Source organism: Pseudopipra pipra, unplaced genomic scaffold (genome assembly GCF_036250125.1).
Source record: "Pseudopipra pipra isolate bDixPip1 unplaced genomic scaffold, bDixPip1.hap1 HAP1_SCAFFOLD_55, whole genome shotgun sequence".
NCBI classification, from domain to species: domain Eukaryota; kingdom Metazoa; phylum Chordata; class Aves; order Passeriformes; family Pipridae; genus Pseudopipra; species Pseudopipra pipra.
The window spans coordinates 116,305-133,245 of record NW_026991035.1 but is presented as its reverse complement, the minus strand read 5'-3'; the positions used below and the strand labels follow the sequence as shown (position 1 = coordinate 133,245).

Below are 16,941 nucleotides of genomic sequence, written 5' to 3'. Positions count from 1 at the left end.
GCCCGGCGCCTGGCAAAACCTCTGAGGGAAAAGGCAAGCAACAGCTGCGCTTGTTCTGCCGTTTCTTTAGCCAGGGACTGGAACACAGACAAAATCAAGGGGCTCTTTGACCTGTGCAGGCTCCGAGCATTTTTCAGCCTTCCCTAGCAGGGCATTCTCACCCTCTGAAAAGCTGAAAGGCTTTAACAGCTGGAGACGCGCCTGCAGCTGTGCAGATTAATGTAGTTTCTTTGAGGAAACGACGGGGAAGTTTTCCTGTTGTGAGCCTAAATACCGAGTCTACTCTGCTTTTTCAATCAGGTGACGAAGCTTATGGAAAAAAAGACCAAAGGCCTCGAGGTGAGTACATTCTACCGAGTTCTGCTTTTCTGGGATCGGTTTGGGAAAATCACGTGAAATTCTAAAAAGCTTCTCTCCGTGTTTTCTAGTTGTTTTTTCAGCCTTGGTCTAAGTTTCCTGTAGAAAAGGGCATAGAATTATTAGAACAGACAAACTAGACCTTCTCGGGAGAGATGGAAGAAAAGGCTGCTGATTGCAGTTCTGCTTTTCTTGTCTTCCCTTCGACTGTCATTTTCTCTCCCCTGCTGTTCAAATAGGCAGCAATTAATTGCTCTGCTGAAGAGTTTGCTGTGCTAAGTGTCTGTCAAATTGACGCCTTCAACTCAAGACAGCACCTGCTCCTTAGTTACAAAAAGTTCCTCCCAGGAAATTTCCAGGCGTGCCCATAAATCTCCTCGCTGTTTGTTTGGGAGAACAGGGTTTTCTCGTCTGTAACAGAATAGTCGTGGCATTTGCTATTGAATGCTGGTGGCAATCTAGTCAGAAGAGGACCCCGTGCTTCACTAATTTTGCCTTTTTGTTGTTGGGGGTGACTTCTTCCCAGGGATGTTCTTCTTGATCCCCCGGGGCAAAGGGAGGTGTCAGCGTCAGGAGCCATCCTAACTGGGGCCCTGGTAGGTCAGTGCTTTTTGTGTGACTGGACGGTGAAGCTGTCTGTGGGAATGACCTGGCTAGTGCTCAGTGTAGTCCTAATTAAGGTGTCTTTTACTCCGTGTTCCCAGGCTCCCTGTTTTCCTTCGGTCGCCGTGGGTGTGCCGGACGCCTCTGGCAGGACTAACCCTGTGGCTTTTATGTCCAACGTGCTGTGCTGTGTGTGCCTGCAGGTAAGAAAAGCTGGGAGTGCAGTCCCTCTGCTTTGATTGCTGTGTCTCTTGGGTAGTGATTTTGGAAGCGGCGCCCGCGCAGAGCGAGGCGTTGGCCGGGCCGGCGCCTGAAGCGCTCGGGGCCGCCGGGCAGGGCAGTGCCCGGCTGGTGGGTGCCTGGCAGAGAGAAGAGCCTGGCCCTGGGAAGGCAGGAGCCTGGTCTCGAGCTGCTCTGGACCGCTGTGGGGATGAGTTTGAAGTTTTGGGATCGCTTGTTTCTGTCCCTACCTTCCCACTGAAAACAATAACTTAAGAAGTTCTCCTCTGGACTGGTCCAGAGAAATTGTGGAGTCTCCATCCCTGGAGATGCTTAAAACACTTTTGCTCAGGCAAAGTTGTGAGCAACCTCTTCTGCCTAATCCCGCTTTTTGAGCAGGAGAGACTGGACTAGATGATCTCCAGAGGTATTGTCCAACCCCCACCATTCTGTCCTTCTGTAAAGGGGCTTTGCACTGCCCTTTGGAACTGTAATCTGTTGATGACCTGTGTTGAGGTCACGCTGCAGCTTGTTACACTGCAGCTTGTCACACTGAATGGCAGCCTGAATAATTTAATATTGAACTGTGATTAATCACAAGATGAAAGCTCAGATAGGCTGGTAAGAGGCAGTGTTCTTTGCTGCAGCATTTCCCACCTGAGGTAATTTTCCTTGTTCTGAAAGTGTCAAGTACAGTTGGGCAATGTACTGCATAGGAAGAAGGGAAAGAATCTCCAAAGCAAATAAATGAACAAAAAAACCCTTTATATTTGCTTGTGCAAGAAGAAGATTGTTATTCCACTCAACCAGGTTTTGAGAGGACAAATTAATTGTTTCTCTGACAACAGTATACACTGGAGGCTGTTAATGATCCCATAGTCTGTGCTAAAGGTTTTAGCTGATTGTGTTTGTCATCAGCTTTTACTAAAGAAAAAGCAAGCCTTCTCGGCTGTGTGGATATTACAGGAACGAAATGATTCCATTCATGTAGATAATGATAACAGAGCCAAACCAAAACTATTGTGAGTGTCCTATGTGGAACAATATACAGAATTTCAAAAGGGATTGTAGTGGTCCCATATACAGAACTAACATACTTCCTGTTCCTTATTTGCTGATCAGGTCATGTTTATCTGCCTGTCAGGACTGTTGGAGCACTGGATGGAGAGCAGGTCATATGAGGAGGATTACGGAGTAAAAGGCAGCTTGTACTGAAGTGCAGGGAAAGTATAAATATTTATATATATTGGCACAGCGCCTGGCCTTAATGCTTAAAATCCTTTGGAGAGCTGTCTGCATATTTACTGTATTAATGATCAAATGCAAGGCTGTGTTGGGAAAGGTCTTCCATTTGGAAGTCAGTAGTTGAGACTGTCTTGCCTATGAAAAAGAGGGAGAATTTTCGTTAGAGGGTGTAGGATTCTGGCTGGTAATAGTCTTAATTCAAGGTATTTTTAGAGAATTGATTTAATACAAGCAGAACAAATGGCCAGAAGTGTAATGAGAGACAAGTTGAAATTAGAAAGTAGATGTGCATTTTGAATGTATTGTCATAGCAACTGATTAAATTCTCCCTCTCTTGCTGTTCTGGGGACCTTTTAAATGTGCTTTGGCTAAATAAAAAGTATTAGACTATTTCAGAGCCAAAAGGTCAGTTCTTGTTGTCTCTTTTGCACTTTAATTCTAGTACACTGATACTTGCTAACCACGTATAACCCTAGATGCAGAATGAGAACTTGGGTTATTAACAATAAACAAGTAAACAGCAGAAAGACTTGACCTTTCTTTTGAATTGCCCTACAGTGTTACAAAATACCAAACAAACCTCCTTCCCCAAAGAAACGCCCCCCAAAATGCCCTAACAACTCACCAAACACAAAATCACCGACAACCAAAAAGCAGAAGTAACAAACATGAACAGCAAGTGGAGGAAGAGTTTGAAAGCGGGCTGGACAGAAGCAGAAGTGTTACTGCCCACTCTTAGGCCACTGTGCTGATTAAATGGGTGTTGTTAGGTTTAGATTAGTAGTTTGTTGTTGTTGGGTTTTTCGGTGGTGTTGATTTTTTTTGTTGTCGTTGTGGGGGATTGTTTGTTTGTTTGTTTTTATTTTGGTTTTTTTTCTGTATTAAAAATCTGGCTCAGTTACTCTCTAGTTCTGGTGTGTTCTCTTTTCCAGGTGGTTGGTGTTTCTGCAGTGTTTGGCACAGGACTGGGGGAGATTTTTACCCAGCTTTCTAAAGCTGTAGATGAATAGGAGAGGTAAGGGGATAACTTCTGGTCCGCGACCCAGTGACCACTTCCTGAAGGTCCTGATTCATGAGTCTGCTCCTTTGATTTGAAGGAGTGCACAGTTGCCATAGCCAAGGTAGCTTAGGGTGTCTAGTATCAGCATAAAAAGCAGCAGTAAAAAGGAACTATTCAGAGATGAATTTTTGTGCTGTTCCGTGAAAAAGTAAAAGCTATCTGTGCCAGCAAGTCTGTGAAGTAATTTTTTTCTTGTAGTTCCATACCAAGTTTTGAATTGTTGCTGTTTTAATGAAGTATGTTCATTGATTTTGCATCCATTGGTTTCAGAATCCAAATCTGGGGAAAAAAGTACTGTCTTTCTGAAATGTCTCTCAAACATGAAAGCCTAGAGAAAACTTTTTTTTGTGAGTAAAAAGAAGCCTCCAGGATGATCCTTATGCAATACAAATCATGTGTTTTTCAGACTGAATGCACTCCCTTTATTCACCTTTTCAGAGAGTATCGGCCAGAATACGAGCGCCCGAGAAAAACACTGGTAAGTGTTTTTAGCTGTTTTACACCTGAACAGTGTATCTTGGGTCACTTTTGTGCACACAATTGCCTTTATGTTGAGAGGGTCTAACATGTCATTTACTAGTCGTACTCACTGTGGGAAAACTCCTGTCCTGAAGGAGTCCACCATTTGCCTTTTTTTTCCTAGATGTGGTGGAGCATATCTTTACAAAACTAAAGATTTTGTAAAACAGATGTTGCTCACTGGTTTAGTGCTAGTATTTGAGCTAATTGTGTGAAAATGATTGGGAAATAAGATTGTGTCTTCCATTCAGATGGACAGAGAGTTCTTAAAAATAAATTTCCAAAGGGATTTGTTGAGACTATCCCTGTATCTTCCTGCACCAGTGAAGAGTACTAGTTTGACTTAGTAAGAAAGACTGAATTGCAGTGCCAAAATCAGTAGCTCTGCTCACCTTGAGTTCTGGCTGTCCAAAGGACAGTTCTCTGCAGGCACAGCTACACAGAGTTTGGCTTCCCGGCGCTGCTGAAAACGTCCTAGAATCCCACCTGACTGGAGGTTGCTTTCCATGCTTAGTCAGAAGTTCTGTGTAACCTGAGTTGAAATGTAAGACCTGCGTAGTGACTTCTGCTCTCTGACTGGGGGACAGGCTGCTGGGTTTGGGTGAGGTTTCTCTTCTCCTGATGTTTTAAATGTTCTCAGAATCCACATGTAAATCTTTGTCTACGGGAGAAAGCTCAAAATAAACAAAAGAGAGAGCAGCTGGAACACTTGTGGAAGGACATGGGCAGCGTGTGTGTGCAGGGCAGCACACTGGCAGGTACCTCCCCAGGAAGATAAAGTTTACTGCAGAAGTTTTCTGAAGAGTTTGCCTTGTGAAGTAGTACAGCGCTTCTTTGTCCTCACAGCAGAAATGTGAAAGCAGCTCCATGTTAGAGGAGCAGGGCTTTAGTTCCTGTGGGATTGGTCACACTCAGCTCGTCCTGTGTCAGTCACAGGTTTGGAAGAAACCCCGCTGTGTAGCTAAAGCAGTGGACCTACTAGAAATAATGAAATACTTTAGAAAAGGCGAAACAGTCAGATCAGAATATGAGAAAGCTCTGCTGTTGGCTGCACTGTTCCTTAGATGAGGCGAGTAGGTGCTGATGGAGTCTGTCCTGTGTCTGGGATCCACAAGCAGCTTTCTGTCCCCTTAGAGCAGGTGTTCATTGCTGGGTTTCTGTGCAGATAGAAACCTTACCTTTAGCAAGCTGCTGTGCTGTGTGTGCCTGCAGGTAAGAAAAGCTGGGAGTGCAGTCCCTCTGCTTTGATTGCTGTGTCCCTTTGGTAGTGATTTTGGAGGGGAATCCCAGAGCCATTTGGTTTGAAGGGGACCTTCAAAGGCCAGCCTGTCTTCCGTGGGCAGGGACACCTTCCACTGTCCCCGGTTGCTCCGAGTCCCGTCCAGCCTGGCCTGGAACACGTGCAGGGATGGGGCAGGCTCAGCTTCCCTGTGCAGTGTGCTCTAATATCTCTCCACTGGCATCCTGAAAAATGTTGTCAGCGTGTTTTGTTGGCCGACGGTAAGCAGGACCTGGGTGAAAAGGACATTCTCTGAGGTGCTGGGAGAAGGAGGACTCGTGCGGGCACCTCCAGAGACAGCGGGAATGGGAGCGTGCTGCGGAGAAGGAAAATTCCAGGGGGTGGGTGCCAAGAAATTTGTCCTTCCCTTGCCCTGTGCTCTGCACTTAGCAATGGGTCAAGTGCAGAAGTTTCCTGGGGACCCTGGGAAATGATGCCGGGTCTGCTAAGAAAAGTGGGGCCAAGGGAGCAGGACCTGGGTCTGCGAGCGTGGGAGAAACAAGGGCCGGGTCATCCTCTGCTTCCAGGAGGGAGGGCAGCAGGAAAGGCCACGGACTAAAGCACTGAAGTGCCGTTCCCCAGGGAGCCCCTGCCCAGCACTGAACTTGCTTGTGCACTTGCTGTCCCTTTGCCAGCGGAGCCGAAGCGTCGGGTGCGGGTGCCGGGGGGATGGAGCTGCCAAGGACAAACTGGGAGGGTGTTTGCAAAGGAAGGGGGGAGAAGGAGCTCTTGATGTGCTTTTTTTACTTCTTCATCCCACAGAATTGCCACGAGAGGAAATACTTCAGAGGGGCTTCCCTCCAGCTAAGCCCTGAATATGCCAGGAGGTTTCAGCCGGGAGGAAAGGAGCTGTGGAAGAAAAGCAGCCTAAAAATAGCCAGCGGGGATCATCAGGTTTTCCAGCCAAGAAGAACAAGGAGAGAGATGAGGGAATCGGGTTCCAATTCCTAATGATTTGGTGGGTGCAGGAATGATTTGTGTGTGTTTTCCAGTCCCTTTTGATTCCTGAGATGATTTGAAAATGATGGCTTTAGCAATCAACTAAATCGGAGGTGTTGTTTTTGAGAGGAAATGATGCCAAATAAATGCAGAGTTTTGGGTCAGTTTTTGGGATGATTTGAGTCAGTTTTTGGGGTCAGTTTGGGGTCATTGTTTGGGGTGATTTGGGTCAGTTTTGGGTCAGCTTTTGGGGTGATTGGGGTCAGTTTTGGGTCAGCTTTTGGGATGATTTGGGTCAGGTTTTGGGGTCAGTTTTGGGTCAGCTTTTGGGGTGATTTGGGTCGGTTTGGGGTCAATTTTTGGGGAGCACTGGGTGTTACTGGGGGTTGTTGGGGAGCACTGGGTGTTTACTGGGGAGCACTGGGTGTTACTGGGGGTTGTTGAGGAGCACTGGGTGTTACTGGGGTGCACTGGGAGAGCAAATGAAAAATAAAGGGAATAAAAAATAACCGAAATAAAAAAGGAAATATAAAATAGAAAAGAAAATTAAAAAAAAAAAGGCAAAAAAACTAAAAAGGAAATAAAATGAAAATGAAATAAAAGAGAAAAAAAAAAATAAAAAGAAACCCCTTCTTGGGCACCCCGTTTCCTCTCCTCCCCCCCCCCCCGAACCGTAAATTTCGGGGTCATCACCCCTCAAATGTGAGAAGGGGACCCCAAAATGTGGGTGAGGGAACCCCAGGGAGCCGAAAAAGTGGAGGGGGAGCCGCAGTAAGAAAGCGAAGCCGGGCGGTCGGGCGGCGGGGTGGGGGGGGGAGCCAAGGTGGCGACGCCGGCGCGTGCGCAGTCGTTGGAAAGACGCCGGCGATCACGTGGTAACTGAGGGCAGCCAGGAGAGGGACCGGCGACGCATGCGCGGTGGCTCTCGTGCCGGCGCAGCGCTCCCTGGTCGAGTTAAGGGCCGGTTCCGGCGGCAGGGCGGGACTCGCGGTCTCCCGTCCCTCCCGGGGTGTGTGTGGGGGGAATAACATGAAGATTTTTTGGGGTGAAAGCGCAGAAATTAGCGAGGAGAGGCGCTAATTTGGGTAAACTCGGTCACCGGAAGTAGAGAGCGACCGGAAATCCTCCAAGGCCCCCGGCCCTGGGGCACCCATAAAAATGATGTCGAAATAACTAATGAGAGACGCTTGCAACAGCTATCAGGTGAACTCCCTGGTGGAAACTGCTGGCTCTGGGGCTGAGCTCTGAGTGGATACAGTGGGGATACTGTGGTGTCAGGAAGAACTAGTGTTCTGTCATGCACTGCAGCACCAGTCAAAGCTCTGTGTGTTGGAGTTCGGCTGCCTGGGGAAAAATTCAGTTTTTTTGTTAAATATTCAGTGTCACTTCTTGGTATGTAATAGACAGCAAGCTCATTGATTGCTATGAAACAGGGTTGGTCATTTATTGCCTTCACACCTCTGCTTTTTCTTTCTATAGCATCTTATTAAGGGCTTTCTCAATTTTTGCCTCCCTTTCTGGCAATATTTTCTGGATACTTCCTTTAGTGATCTGATGTTGGCAGCAAATGAAACTAGTCATATGCTCAAAATGCTGGCTGCTCAGTTCTTATTTACTGCTGGCCTTTGATTCCTGTGCCTTTTCATGCTCTGCAAATTCTGTTGGGAAGAGAGGCAATAGTGAGCTCTCTGTTGTTAGATGTGACAAGGTTTGTGTGAAGATGTCCTAGCAGCAGAGCAGAATGGATATTAAAAGAGAAATTGCTATTAGAAATAAATGCTGAGCCTCCTGTCATGCTGTGTATAATGTGTTCAACAGCTGCAATTTGTTATGTCTTTCTTTCCTTAACAGAAGTGCACACATTTGAGGCTTTGGATAGTGACCCAATGCTAGTGAAGTTAATTGATGCTCAAGTGTCCTGTGGGTGGTAGAGTTGAGCTGAAGCTTGGAGCTCAGGTAAGTATGTGTACATACACATGGAATAGAACAGCAGATCAAATGGTATAAGAAAAATAAAGGAATATCAGATAAATATATAGAGTAGATTAATACACAGAATGCAGATTCAATATAGAATGTCTATGCCAGGCCAACAGAAGATTCTGTTCCAATCTTTTATATTTTCTCTGCTTGGAATCTTATCGAAACAGAAAATGAGTTTGATTTGAGTGTAGTCCATGTCTTGGGGACAATGATGATTGCTGTGACTTTGACACACTTTTCCAATCAGGTTTAGAAGCTTTCAGTAGCAGAGAGCATAGGCAGCTCATAGCTGTGGATGGAAGCAGCTCAAGTGAAGTGTTCAATGCTGTAAAATAGCTGGGAATCCTAGGAAGGAAAGGCTATGAAATAATTTCAGTTGGAGATGGTGCTCTCTCCTGCAGTAGGCAGGATAGGATGATATGGTCCTATCAGCCTGATGTGCTTATGCTTCCTGGAAAGAAGCTTAACTGCAGGTGGCTGAACAGGCTGAAAACCCAGTGCACTGAAGGATTTTTCTTTTTCTCTGTAGGTGATGCTAGCAAAGAATCTGGATGTGTCTCAAGGGCTGGTGAACGGGGCACGAGGCGTTGTTGTAGGATTTGAAAGTGAACAGAAGGGTAAGTGAGCTTCTTGATCTCTTGTTGAAGGAAGAGGGGGAAAAATAACAAAACGATTTTTCATTGATGGCTGATGACTTCTCAACTTTGTTTACTGCCTGGTAAGAATAATTAGAGGGAAAGCAGGGAGGAGATCTCTGCAGGCTTGGGGCTCTCACCAGCTGTGATGTCATGCACTGCATCAGCTGTAGCTATCTATGGGCCTCTTGTGTTTGCTTTTCTGTGTTGTCTAGATGTGGGTGCTCATTTGCATTTCCTGTTTTCTTTTGTTCAAGCAAGTTTTTGTTTGTTTTTTCTCAAAGAATAATGTTCTGCTACCTGCAATGTGTATTTTTCTCTGCATCTCAGCTGATAAATTACCTGGCTTTAATTCTCCTGCCTTAAGTAGGTGCCAAACATCATTTCAGTGCATGCTATTTACTGTCTGCGGGTTTAGGTTTGGTTTAGGAGGGGGGGAAAAAAGTGTTCTTAGGCTGCTGACTTCCTGGCTTTTGAGTGTCAGGAATACATCTCTGTTTCTCTCCTGCTCCCATTCCTACAGGGCTGCCTAAGGTGAGGTTTCTCTGTGGGGTCACACAGGTCATAAGAATGGAGAAATGGGTCTTCAAAGGACCATCAGGAGTTCACCTGAGTCGTCAACAGCTGCCTTTAAAGTTGGCATGGGCCATTTCCATTCACAAGAGTCAGGTGGGTGTCCTTATACAGCTGTCTAAAGACTTGCACACCATCATAAACCTTATTTCCTGGGTGAGCTTGCATTGCTGGTAAAACAGAAGGGAAAGCTGAAAGGCCCTTGTTGGGGGGGGAACTCCAGAATATGTGTGTTTAGCTGCACCTCTTCTGCTCATGATACCTGCCTATAGGGTCACAGATGGACTAGATACACTGCTGGAGTTTCCATGGGGTGCTGCCATCTGCATAGTTGGTGTTGGACTATAAAGCAGCATTATTTACCATTGTGGGCTGATGAGAGCAGTGTTTCCTTGAGAGTCATCAGCACTAGAGACCCTGAGGTTTACAGTATAACTGAGGCAGCTGCCAGAGCCACAGCTCTCTTTGGGCTGATGGTGGTGTGTGTTTGGTTTTTTTCAATGTAACAGTGTAACTTTCTCAAAGTTCCTTGCCTTCCAGAAGGCTTCATACACTTTGATGAATACTGGTCTTGGAAACCTGTGAGTTTGTTCCCATGCCACTGCTTATTGTTCCTGTGCCACTGTTTAAACCAGGGCAGGCTGTAAATTCTGCTGTGCCCAGGACAGCCCTGCAGACAGGCCTAACCCAAACTCTCTGATCTGCCTGAGGACTGCTTGAGAATGGTGACTGCTCTAGTTAACTACTAGGAGTGAAACCAGCAGGATTTCTTTCCCTGCTGTGTTGATTAGATGGGATTTATGGAGTTTCATGCAACAAGAGGTTCTCTGGAGTTAGTGGATTCTACTATCTGCTAGCAATTTACTGACAGTAGGAAACTGCCTTTCCTTTCTGATTCTCGTCTTTTAATCAGTTACACAGTAAAACAAAAGACTTCTTTGTTTTTTTCTTTTTTTTTAATCAAGCCCTTACACCAAGAACGGTACCTTTGACAGACTCACAGGTTAGTGTTGGTACAGCACAGTGTTCTTGTTTGTTTGTTCTGTAACAAAGTTCTCTGTGTCTTTGGCAGGGCATGTCTTTAGATTGTGTGGAAATCTCCCTGTCTCGTGTCTTTGAAAGTGGGCAGGCTTACGTAGCCCTCTCCCGAGCCCGCAGCCTTGCAGGTCTCCGTGTTCTGGATTTTGACCCAAAAGTAGTGAGAGCTGATCCTTCTGTGCTGCACTTCTATAGACAGCTGAGGCGTCATCAGCTTTTAACCCAGGTAAAGAAAAACCTCATGCTAGCAAAGCCTGCTTTGTGCTACCAAGATGAGAGGTGTTGGCCCTGAGATGCTTCTTTTTCTTCCTAAGCAAGACCATTCAAATTAAAACTTGTAGTGGCAGGAGAGATGAAACTGCAGAGAGAGCATGTGGCAGGGCAGCTCTTGGTGGTAAAATAGCTACAGTAGTTTTGGGATTGTATAAAACTACCTGGCACTGTGGGTGAAAGGATAGGTTGAGATTCTTTGGTCTTCCTCTTGCAGTAAGGAATGAAGGGGAAGTGGGCACAAAAGAAATCTGTTCCTTTTTTTTTTTTTTTCATGTCTTCTTTCTCCCCAAAGGATTCACTACACACCTATTCAGATGCTGATGAGAAGGAGAATGTGAAATGCAGCTGATAATGTTCTCCTGGTTTCTGTGAAGTGTCAGCACAGACAGCTGAGATGCAGTGATCTTGCTATTGAGTATATTTGATAACACAGGTAAAGTCAAAGGAATTTTTTTAGCTGTTTGCTTCATTCAGCTGACTCTGGATATATAGAAGTGTAGAGGATTGGTTAGAAATGCGAGGACATATGAACATGGCTAAGGCTATGGGTGAGCTGCTAAAGTATAAGACGCAGTCTGACTAGGCCCATGAGAAAGTCTGAGATAGCAGGGCCGTGAGAAAGCAGCAACGTCCTTGGGTATTCTAAATTGAGCTGAAGAACAGGAGCTAGGCATTACCAAAACAGAGACACTTAACGAGCCACCTGTGTAAACAATGAAAGACAGTTAAGATGATATCAGCACCTAACTGAGCACCAATAATGAGCCTAATTTCTGTAATATTCATGAACCTATTATAGAGTGTATATTAAGCTGTTGTCAATCTACAATAAACGAAGTTCCTGGATTCTCACATTGAGGTGTCTAGAGCTTTCTGTCGCGACATAGAAGTATCCCCACCTTGTGCCTCTGGAATTTGGAAGGCTTCTGCAGCCCCCTTCTGAGCCCACAGACCTACGTAAGCACTTCTGTGTCACAGATGCAACTCTAGCAAACAAAATGACTGAACAAGGATGTTCCTGAAGGACTTTCCTATGGTTCTATCCTGCCTGCCTAGTTGCATTTAATCCTCCACATATATAGACTGAAACTTGTGTCCCTTTCTTCAAGTATACCACTGTTGTGAGATGGAAGGTGTCCGGATGGATTGGACCAGTTCACAGGAGCTGCTGACACAAGGGAAAGCAGTGCTAAGTATCTGGAATACACACTTGATTCTTCTGCAAGCAAGGAGCTGGGCTATTACTTTACAGCATGCTGAGGTGTTCCAGATGCTTGACACCAGGAGGCTTTGCAAAACTTCCTCCACAAGCAGAACTGCCAGTTACATATTGCTTGTTATGCTGATATGTAGTGTTTTTATTAGTCTGTTGCATAAGATGTGATTTTTATTTTTTTAACCCTCTGAGATGAACTGGCACTGTTTAAAGACAGGAGGAATTCCTACATCTTATACCTGTAATTATGGAACTACAAGAATTGTGAAGTTCTGTTACTCCATTAGGGAGAAGATGGGTACTGGTGAGAGTTCCTCTTGTTAAAACATGAGGCTTGCTCAAATGAAAGTTGTCCCTGGAAAAAACCTGTCTGACTAATAAGGTGGAAGTTTAGTGTGAAATAGGGAATAATGGCTATGGACATGTGAAGTGAGCTGTAATGTCACCTGTTTCAGCAAAAGCAGAGATAAGCAGAACTAATATACTGTCTTAATTAAGGCAAAGCTTTGGTCTTTGTATTTTAGCACTTTGTTTAAAGCTTAAGTGACTTGTATATTTTAAAATGTTTAACATCTTAAAACATGACATAACATTCAGCTGGAACTCATCTCTTTCAGGGTTATGTCTCTAACAAAACCTCTGCTGTGTGAGTGAGTTGAAAGTCACTTCTTGGCAGCTGCTCTCCTTAAAGCCAGGAAAGGATGTTGATTAGCCAGTGGTTAATATAGCAGAAAACAGTTTTAATAGGATTTCAAAATGCATATTTTAAGTGGGGGTTGAGGGTTTTTTTTCTGGGCTTGAAAGGTAGAGTTTTGGAGGGAGTCATAGTAGAAGACAGAAGTGTGACTATTATTCAGAGGGGCTCTTAATGTATCAGCACATTGTTTCTTCAAAGAAGTCTGGTGGGGAGTGGATGAAGTAGCTGGAACCTGTGGAAGACAAGCCCTTTCCCCCTCACACTGCAAGCTGTAAACTTTTTAAATTATTTTTTTTAAACAACACATCCCAATTCTTTGAGCTGGATGTAAGCTGTTTGTCCACCTTGGGGAGAAACTGAAGATTAACTTCTCCCTGCCCACACAGCTGGCAAGGAGGGTGCTGGCACACTAAAGCATCATTTCTGGTGCAGATGAGCACTGAGGTGTGATTGTTTGGCCTGCAGCTTCCAGAGCTTCCACTAGAGCTGGGTGAGGGCCTGACTGTTGCAGGCTGTGTCCCCCAGCTGACAGTGCCAGTACCCAGGTGGGGTGCCCATGAGCACGGTGTGCTCAGATTCAGCCCCCTCCTCCTGTGGTAGGACACAGGGGGTGCAGGTGTGGCAGGCTGGCTCTAGCCTTTCCTTGGACACCTCTTGTTCCCCCAGCTGCTGTGTCCCCATCTTGAAGCACTCTTGCTCTTTCCTCATGCTGCTGTTCTGCAGTGGGTGCCTTGGCACAGAATCTGTGCTGTGCCACTCATGCCTCCTGTGTAATTCCAGCTGTGCCTCAATGTGCATCCTCCACCTTGGTGTGGGTTGAGTTTTTGCTTTTGTTCACCCCCCATGCCCCTTGTGCAGGTGGCAGAGGCTGTGGGTACCCTGATCATCAGGGCAAGGCTGTCCAGGCAGGCAGGGATGCCCAAGGGGTAGCCTTAAAGCCTGTATGCTTGGTCAGGGGGCTGGGCTGGGTCCAGTTTGCACTGTTTTTAGAGATGGGATGCTGCAGTATGAGGGCTTTGTGTTGCACTGGAGGTTGAGTTGTGGGATCTGAAATGCCCAGAATGTCAGTGGGTTTTACTCTTGGGGTAGACGGCTAGGAAGGATATGCCAGGCATGTCCAGTCATACACAATACATTGATTTACTGACAGGTTGCATAAGAGTGATGAGATAATGCAGGCTCAAATCCTTTAACATCTCTTAAAAAGTTCCTGTATTGCTGCAATGAAAAGATAACTTAGAGTGTAGGAGTGGTGATTATGCAAATAAACTTCTAATTGTGATTTTTAAGAAGCAACTCACTTGACTGTAGTTTTCCTGGATATAGGGACTGAAATCTTTCCAGTTGTGTGGCAGTTTTTTTGGTGCCAAGCTGAGGTTTGAGATAAAATGCTAAACAGAACTTAAAGCTGGAAAGGCTAATCAATATTTCATGTTAGTATTAAATATACATGAAATATTGTGGTTGCCTTCTCAATGATGGAACTGTGGGAGCAGAATAGTGGTGGCTTTTGAAGGGCTGGAGCTGTTCTGAGGCCAAAAGGGGTCTGTCTGTGTAAATTTTGGATGTTCTTACTTCCAGCTAAAGCAGATGTAGGGAGGGAGGCTGTGTCTGGAGGCTGCTATTTAAATCAGAAAAGAAGCAGTCAGGACAAATCTGAGCTGTCAGGCTCTGTCATGGCTCCCCTTCAGTCAGGGTTGTGATGAGGCCTTTTTTAACAGAATAATACTTCCATATATACATGAGGTAAAAATCTTGTAATACAATAAATATCCCTTCTTCCAAGTTTTCCATAATGTGTTGATTTTTCTTTCAGAGGGACAGTCTGTCGCTAGAACCCAGTATAACAACATGGGATTTTAAGGAACTCTTTATTGCGGTAATTGTACTGCAAGAACAGAGCTCCTTCTCTCTTCATTAGTCAGTAAAATGAAGAAGAATCTGAAGGCTGAGCAGCTTTTTATACAAGGCTACCACAAAGCCATCCTCAAAATGTCTGGTGCTGCTGTTGCTTTCACCTGCTGAAGCAAGGTGGGCTTAGCAGGCTCGATTCTTGTAAGGACAATTCACGTGGCTCGTGGCAGAGCAAGCACCTGTGCCATTCTCCACTTACACAACCTAGAGTTCATGCTTCTCCCCTGCCCCTCCATGGATCTTCTCCACAGGCTGTGGTCCTTCAGGGAGAAGTCTGCTCCACCACGGTCTTGCTGGGGGCTGCAGGGGCACCTGGAGCTCCTCCTCCACCTCTGACCTGGATGATCGTTTCTCACACATTGTCCCCCCCACTCTGCAGTTTTTCCCCCTCTGTCTGTTGTTACCACCAGTGCCAGTGAGGGGCTCAGCTGTGCCCCGTGGTGGGGTTGTCCTGGAACTGGTTGGAATTCACTGTGTCGGGCACGGGGCAGCCCCAACCTCTCCTCACAGAGATTCCCAACGCATGTGCACAGGCACCTCATACACCAAGTGTGTGAGCATCTTTCAAACTGCCCCACCACCCTTGCCTGCAGCAGTTGGGTGGTTGGATATCCTGGGATACAGAGGAAAGGCTGGAGGTGCTGTGGTAGGTGAGGGGGAATGGCTGGTGATGGAGGAGCTGCCATGGCCATGGGGCACCGGGCAGGAGCTGGCCTGGGGTGCAGCTGGAGCCCAGCTGGTGGGAGAGGCACTCCATGAGGGCACATGGCTGTGCAGCAGGGGCCTGGGTCCCTGTGGAAGAGGAGGCTTCCATTACTGCACTCCCATAAACATGGGGAATTAATATTGTCCTCTGCTTTCACAAACTGAAGAGCAAGAATTTAAGCTTGGTGTTTGCCTTAACTGCAGCTATCATTAAGTGAATTAAACTAAGAGTTAGATACATAATTGGTATTTCTGTTACCACAAAGTACAACCATTCTCTTTTCAAATACATTAAACAATAAGAGACTGCTTTATACCAGCTAAAGCTTCATAATACTTTTATGTGTTATTGGAAGCATAATTCACAAGCAGAGTGTTATTAAAACCTTACCAGCTTCCAGTTTAAATCTTTGTACAGTGATTTAGCGCTCTTCTCGTTTCTTTATGTGACATTTTCACCATAATTAAACATGAATGTGTCCTCAGAGTCTGTACCCACAAGTCCTGTGAGTGCAGGAAAGGCAGCAACAGTCCTGTTGATCTCAGATGCTGTAATAAGATTGTGTCCAGGAATTAGATCTTCATATCCAGAGTTGCTCTGAATAGATGAAACAAATACTACTCTTAAGTGATGGAAATAGAGTACATTATAGGTTATGTTATGAATGCTAATAATGTAATTTTTCTCACAGATATTAAAAGTTTCTCATTTTGTATTATGCCACTCTGTGACATGCAATTGTCTTCTACTGTTGAATCTAAGCAGCTCTATTATTAGCCTGAGAAAAGACCTGAATTGCTAGAGATTGCATTTAGATGTGTAAAATCTCTATTTCGCTGCTTCCTGTATAATTATTTTATGCTTGTTTCTATTACAGATTATAAGGATGTTGGATGGAATTTTTTAGCTAAACTACTGACTAGGATATAATGTATGAAATCTGGTTGTAAAAGCAAAATAAGTTAATAAAAAAATCTAAGAGTAAAGTTTTTCACTTATAATTATTGAATAGTGCACTAGCGGAATTTTTTTATTTTTTTATTTTTTTATTTTTTTTTTTTAATTTGGTATGGTGTTGGTGCAGAGGGCTGTCAGATGTGACAGAGAACCTATGAGAACACTTCTGGGATGGCAGCTGGGTAGGCACCAGCAGCATCCTAACTGGTACCCTGTGCCCATGTGTGGGCAAACAGATTAAGCCTGCAGTGTTCAAAATGTAACTGTAACACTTTTTTTACTAAATTGTTTATTACAGTCCCTTTGCAAGAAGGTAGAGCTATGATAAAGATGCCTCTGACAGAAGTTTGACTAAGATTTTTAATTATAATTATTTCTTTTATCACATGGAGTTTGGCATTTTGGGTTTTTTTCTCTTATTTCTCAAAATGTATGTTTTTTGTCACCAAGTAGGGGAATATGTACACAAACCACACTTTTCATCTACTCTTCTCAAGCCACTGGGCTATATCAGTTTTCTGTGGGGGTACATAATTTTTTTTTTTTTTCAATTATTAACACCCTGAGAATTACAGGGAGATTTGCCCAGACTTTGTTGGAGGTTAGGAGCTGGTCCAGCTCTTTAAAGATTCTGGATCTTGTTTTGTTTATTGAAAGATCTGTGATTCCCTATCATCAAATATCAGCTTAGAGAGGGTATAATGTATTTTGAAGACAGTGCTAGACAG

At 44.9% G+C, this 16,941-nt stretch overlaps 1 protein-coding gene and 1 long non-coding RNA gene across 4 annotated transcripts; both read left to right on the top strand.

Annotated features, from left to right (window-relative positions):
- The first annotated feature begins 3,299 nt into the window (after positions 1-3,299).
- LOC135408644 (uncharacterized) lies at positions 3,300-6,646 on the top strand. 2 transcript variants are annotated; one of them, XR_010427746.1, is made up of 4 exons: positions 3,300-3,439; positions 3,891-3,962; positions 4,644-4,761; positions 6,045-6,646. It is a non-coding gene; the product is annotated as an uncharacterized LOC135408644 (long non-coding RNA). The 2 variants fall into 2 exon arrangements; XR_010427747.1 differs by lacking the exons at positions 3,300-3,439; positions 3,891-3,962; positions 4,644-4,761 and adding an exon at positions 5,234-5,623.
- Positions 6,647-7,170: 524 nt separating this feature from the next.
- LOC135408650 (ATP-dependent DNA helicase PIF1-like) lies at positions 7,171-16,242 on the top strand. Of its 2 annotated transcripts, none has more exons than XM_064643701.1 (6): positions 7,171-7,424; positions 8,073-8,177; positions 8,734-8,821; positions 9,363-9,508; positions 10,485-10,676; positions 16,134-16,242. In XM_064643701.1, the coding sequence occupies exons 2-6, from the start codon at positions 8,127-8,129 to the stop codon at positions 16,161-16,163; spliced, it is 507 nt and encodes a 168-aa protein (XP_064499771.1). In that variant the 5' UTR covers positions 7,171-7,424; positions 8,073-8,126; the 3' UTR covers positions 16,164-16,242. The 2 variants fall into 2 exon arrangements, with proteins under 2 accessions (XP_064499771.1, XP_064499770.1); XM_064643700.1 differs by lacking the exon at positions 16,134-16,242 and adding an exon at positions 11,016-11,171 and having other exon boundaries at positions 7,285-7,424.
- Positions 16,243-16,941: the final 699 nt, after the last annotated feature.

Excerpts from the sequence above, each read along its gene's own strand:
- LOC135408650 (XM_064643700.1), top strand. The coding sequence starts at position 8,127 with ATGCTCAAGTGTCCTGTGGGTGGTAGAGTTGAGCTGAAGCTTGGAGCT. Across the intron at positions 8,822-9,362 it reads ATTTGAAAGTGAACAGAAGG|GGCTGCCTAAGGTGAGGTTT; the intron begins GTAAGTGAGCTT and ends CCATTCCTACAG. Across the intron at positions 9,509-10,484 it reads TTTCCATTCACAAGAGTCAG|GGCATGTCTTTAGATTGTGT; the intron begins GTGGGTGTCCTT and ends TGTCTTTGGCAG.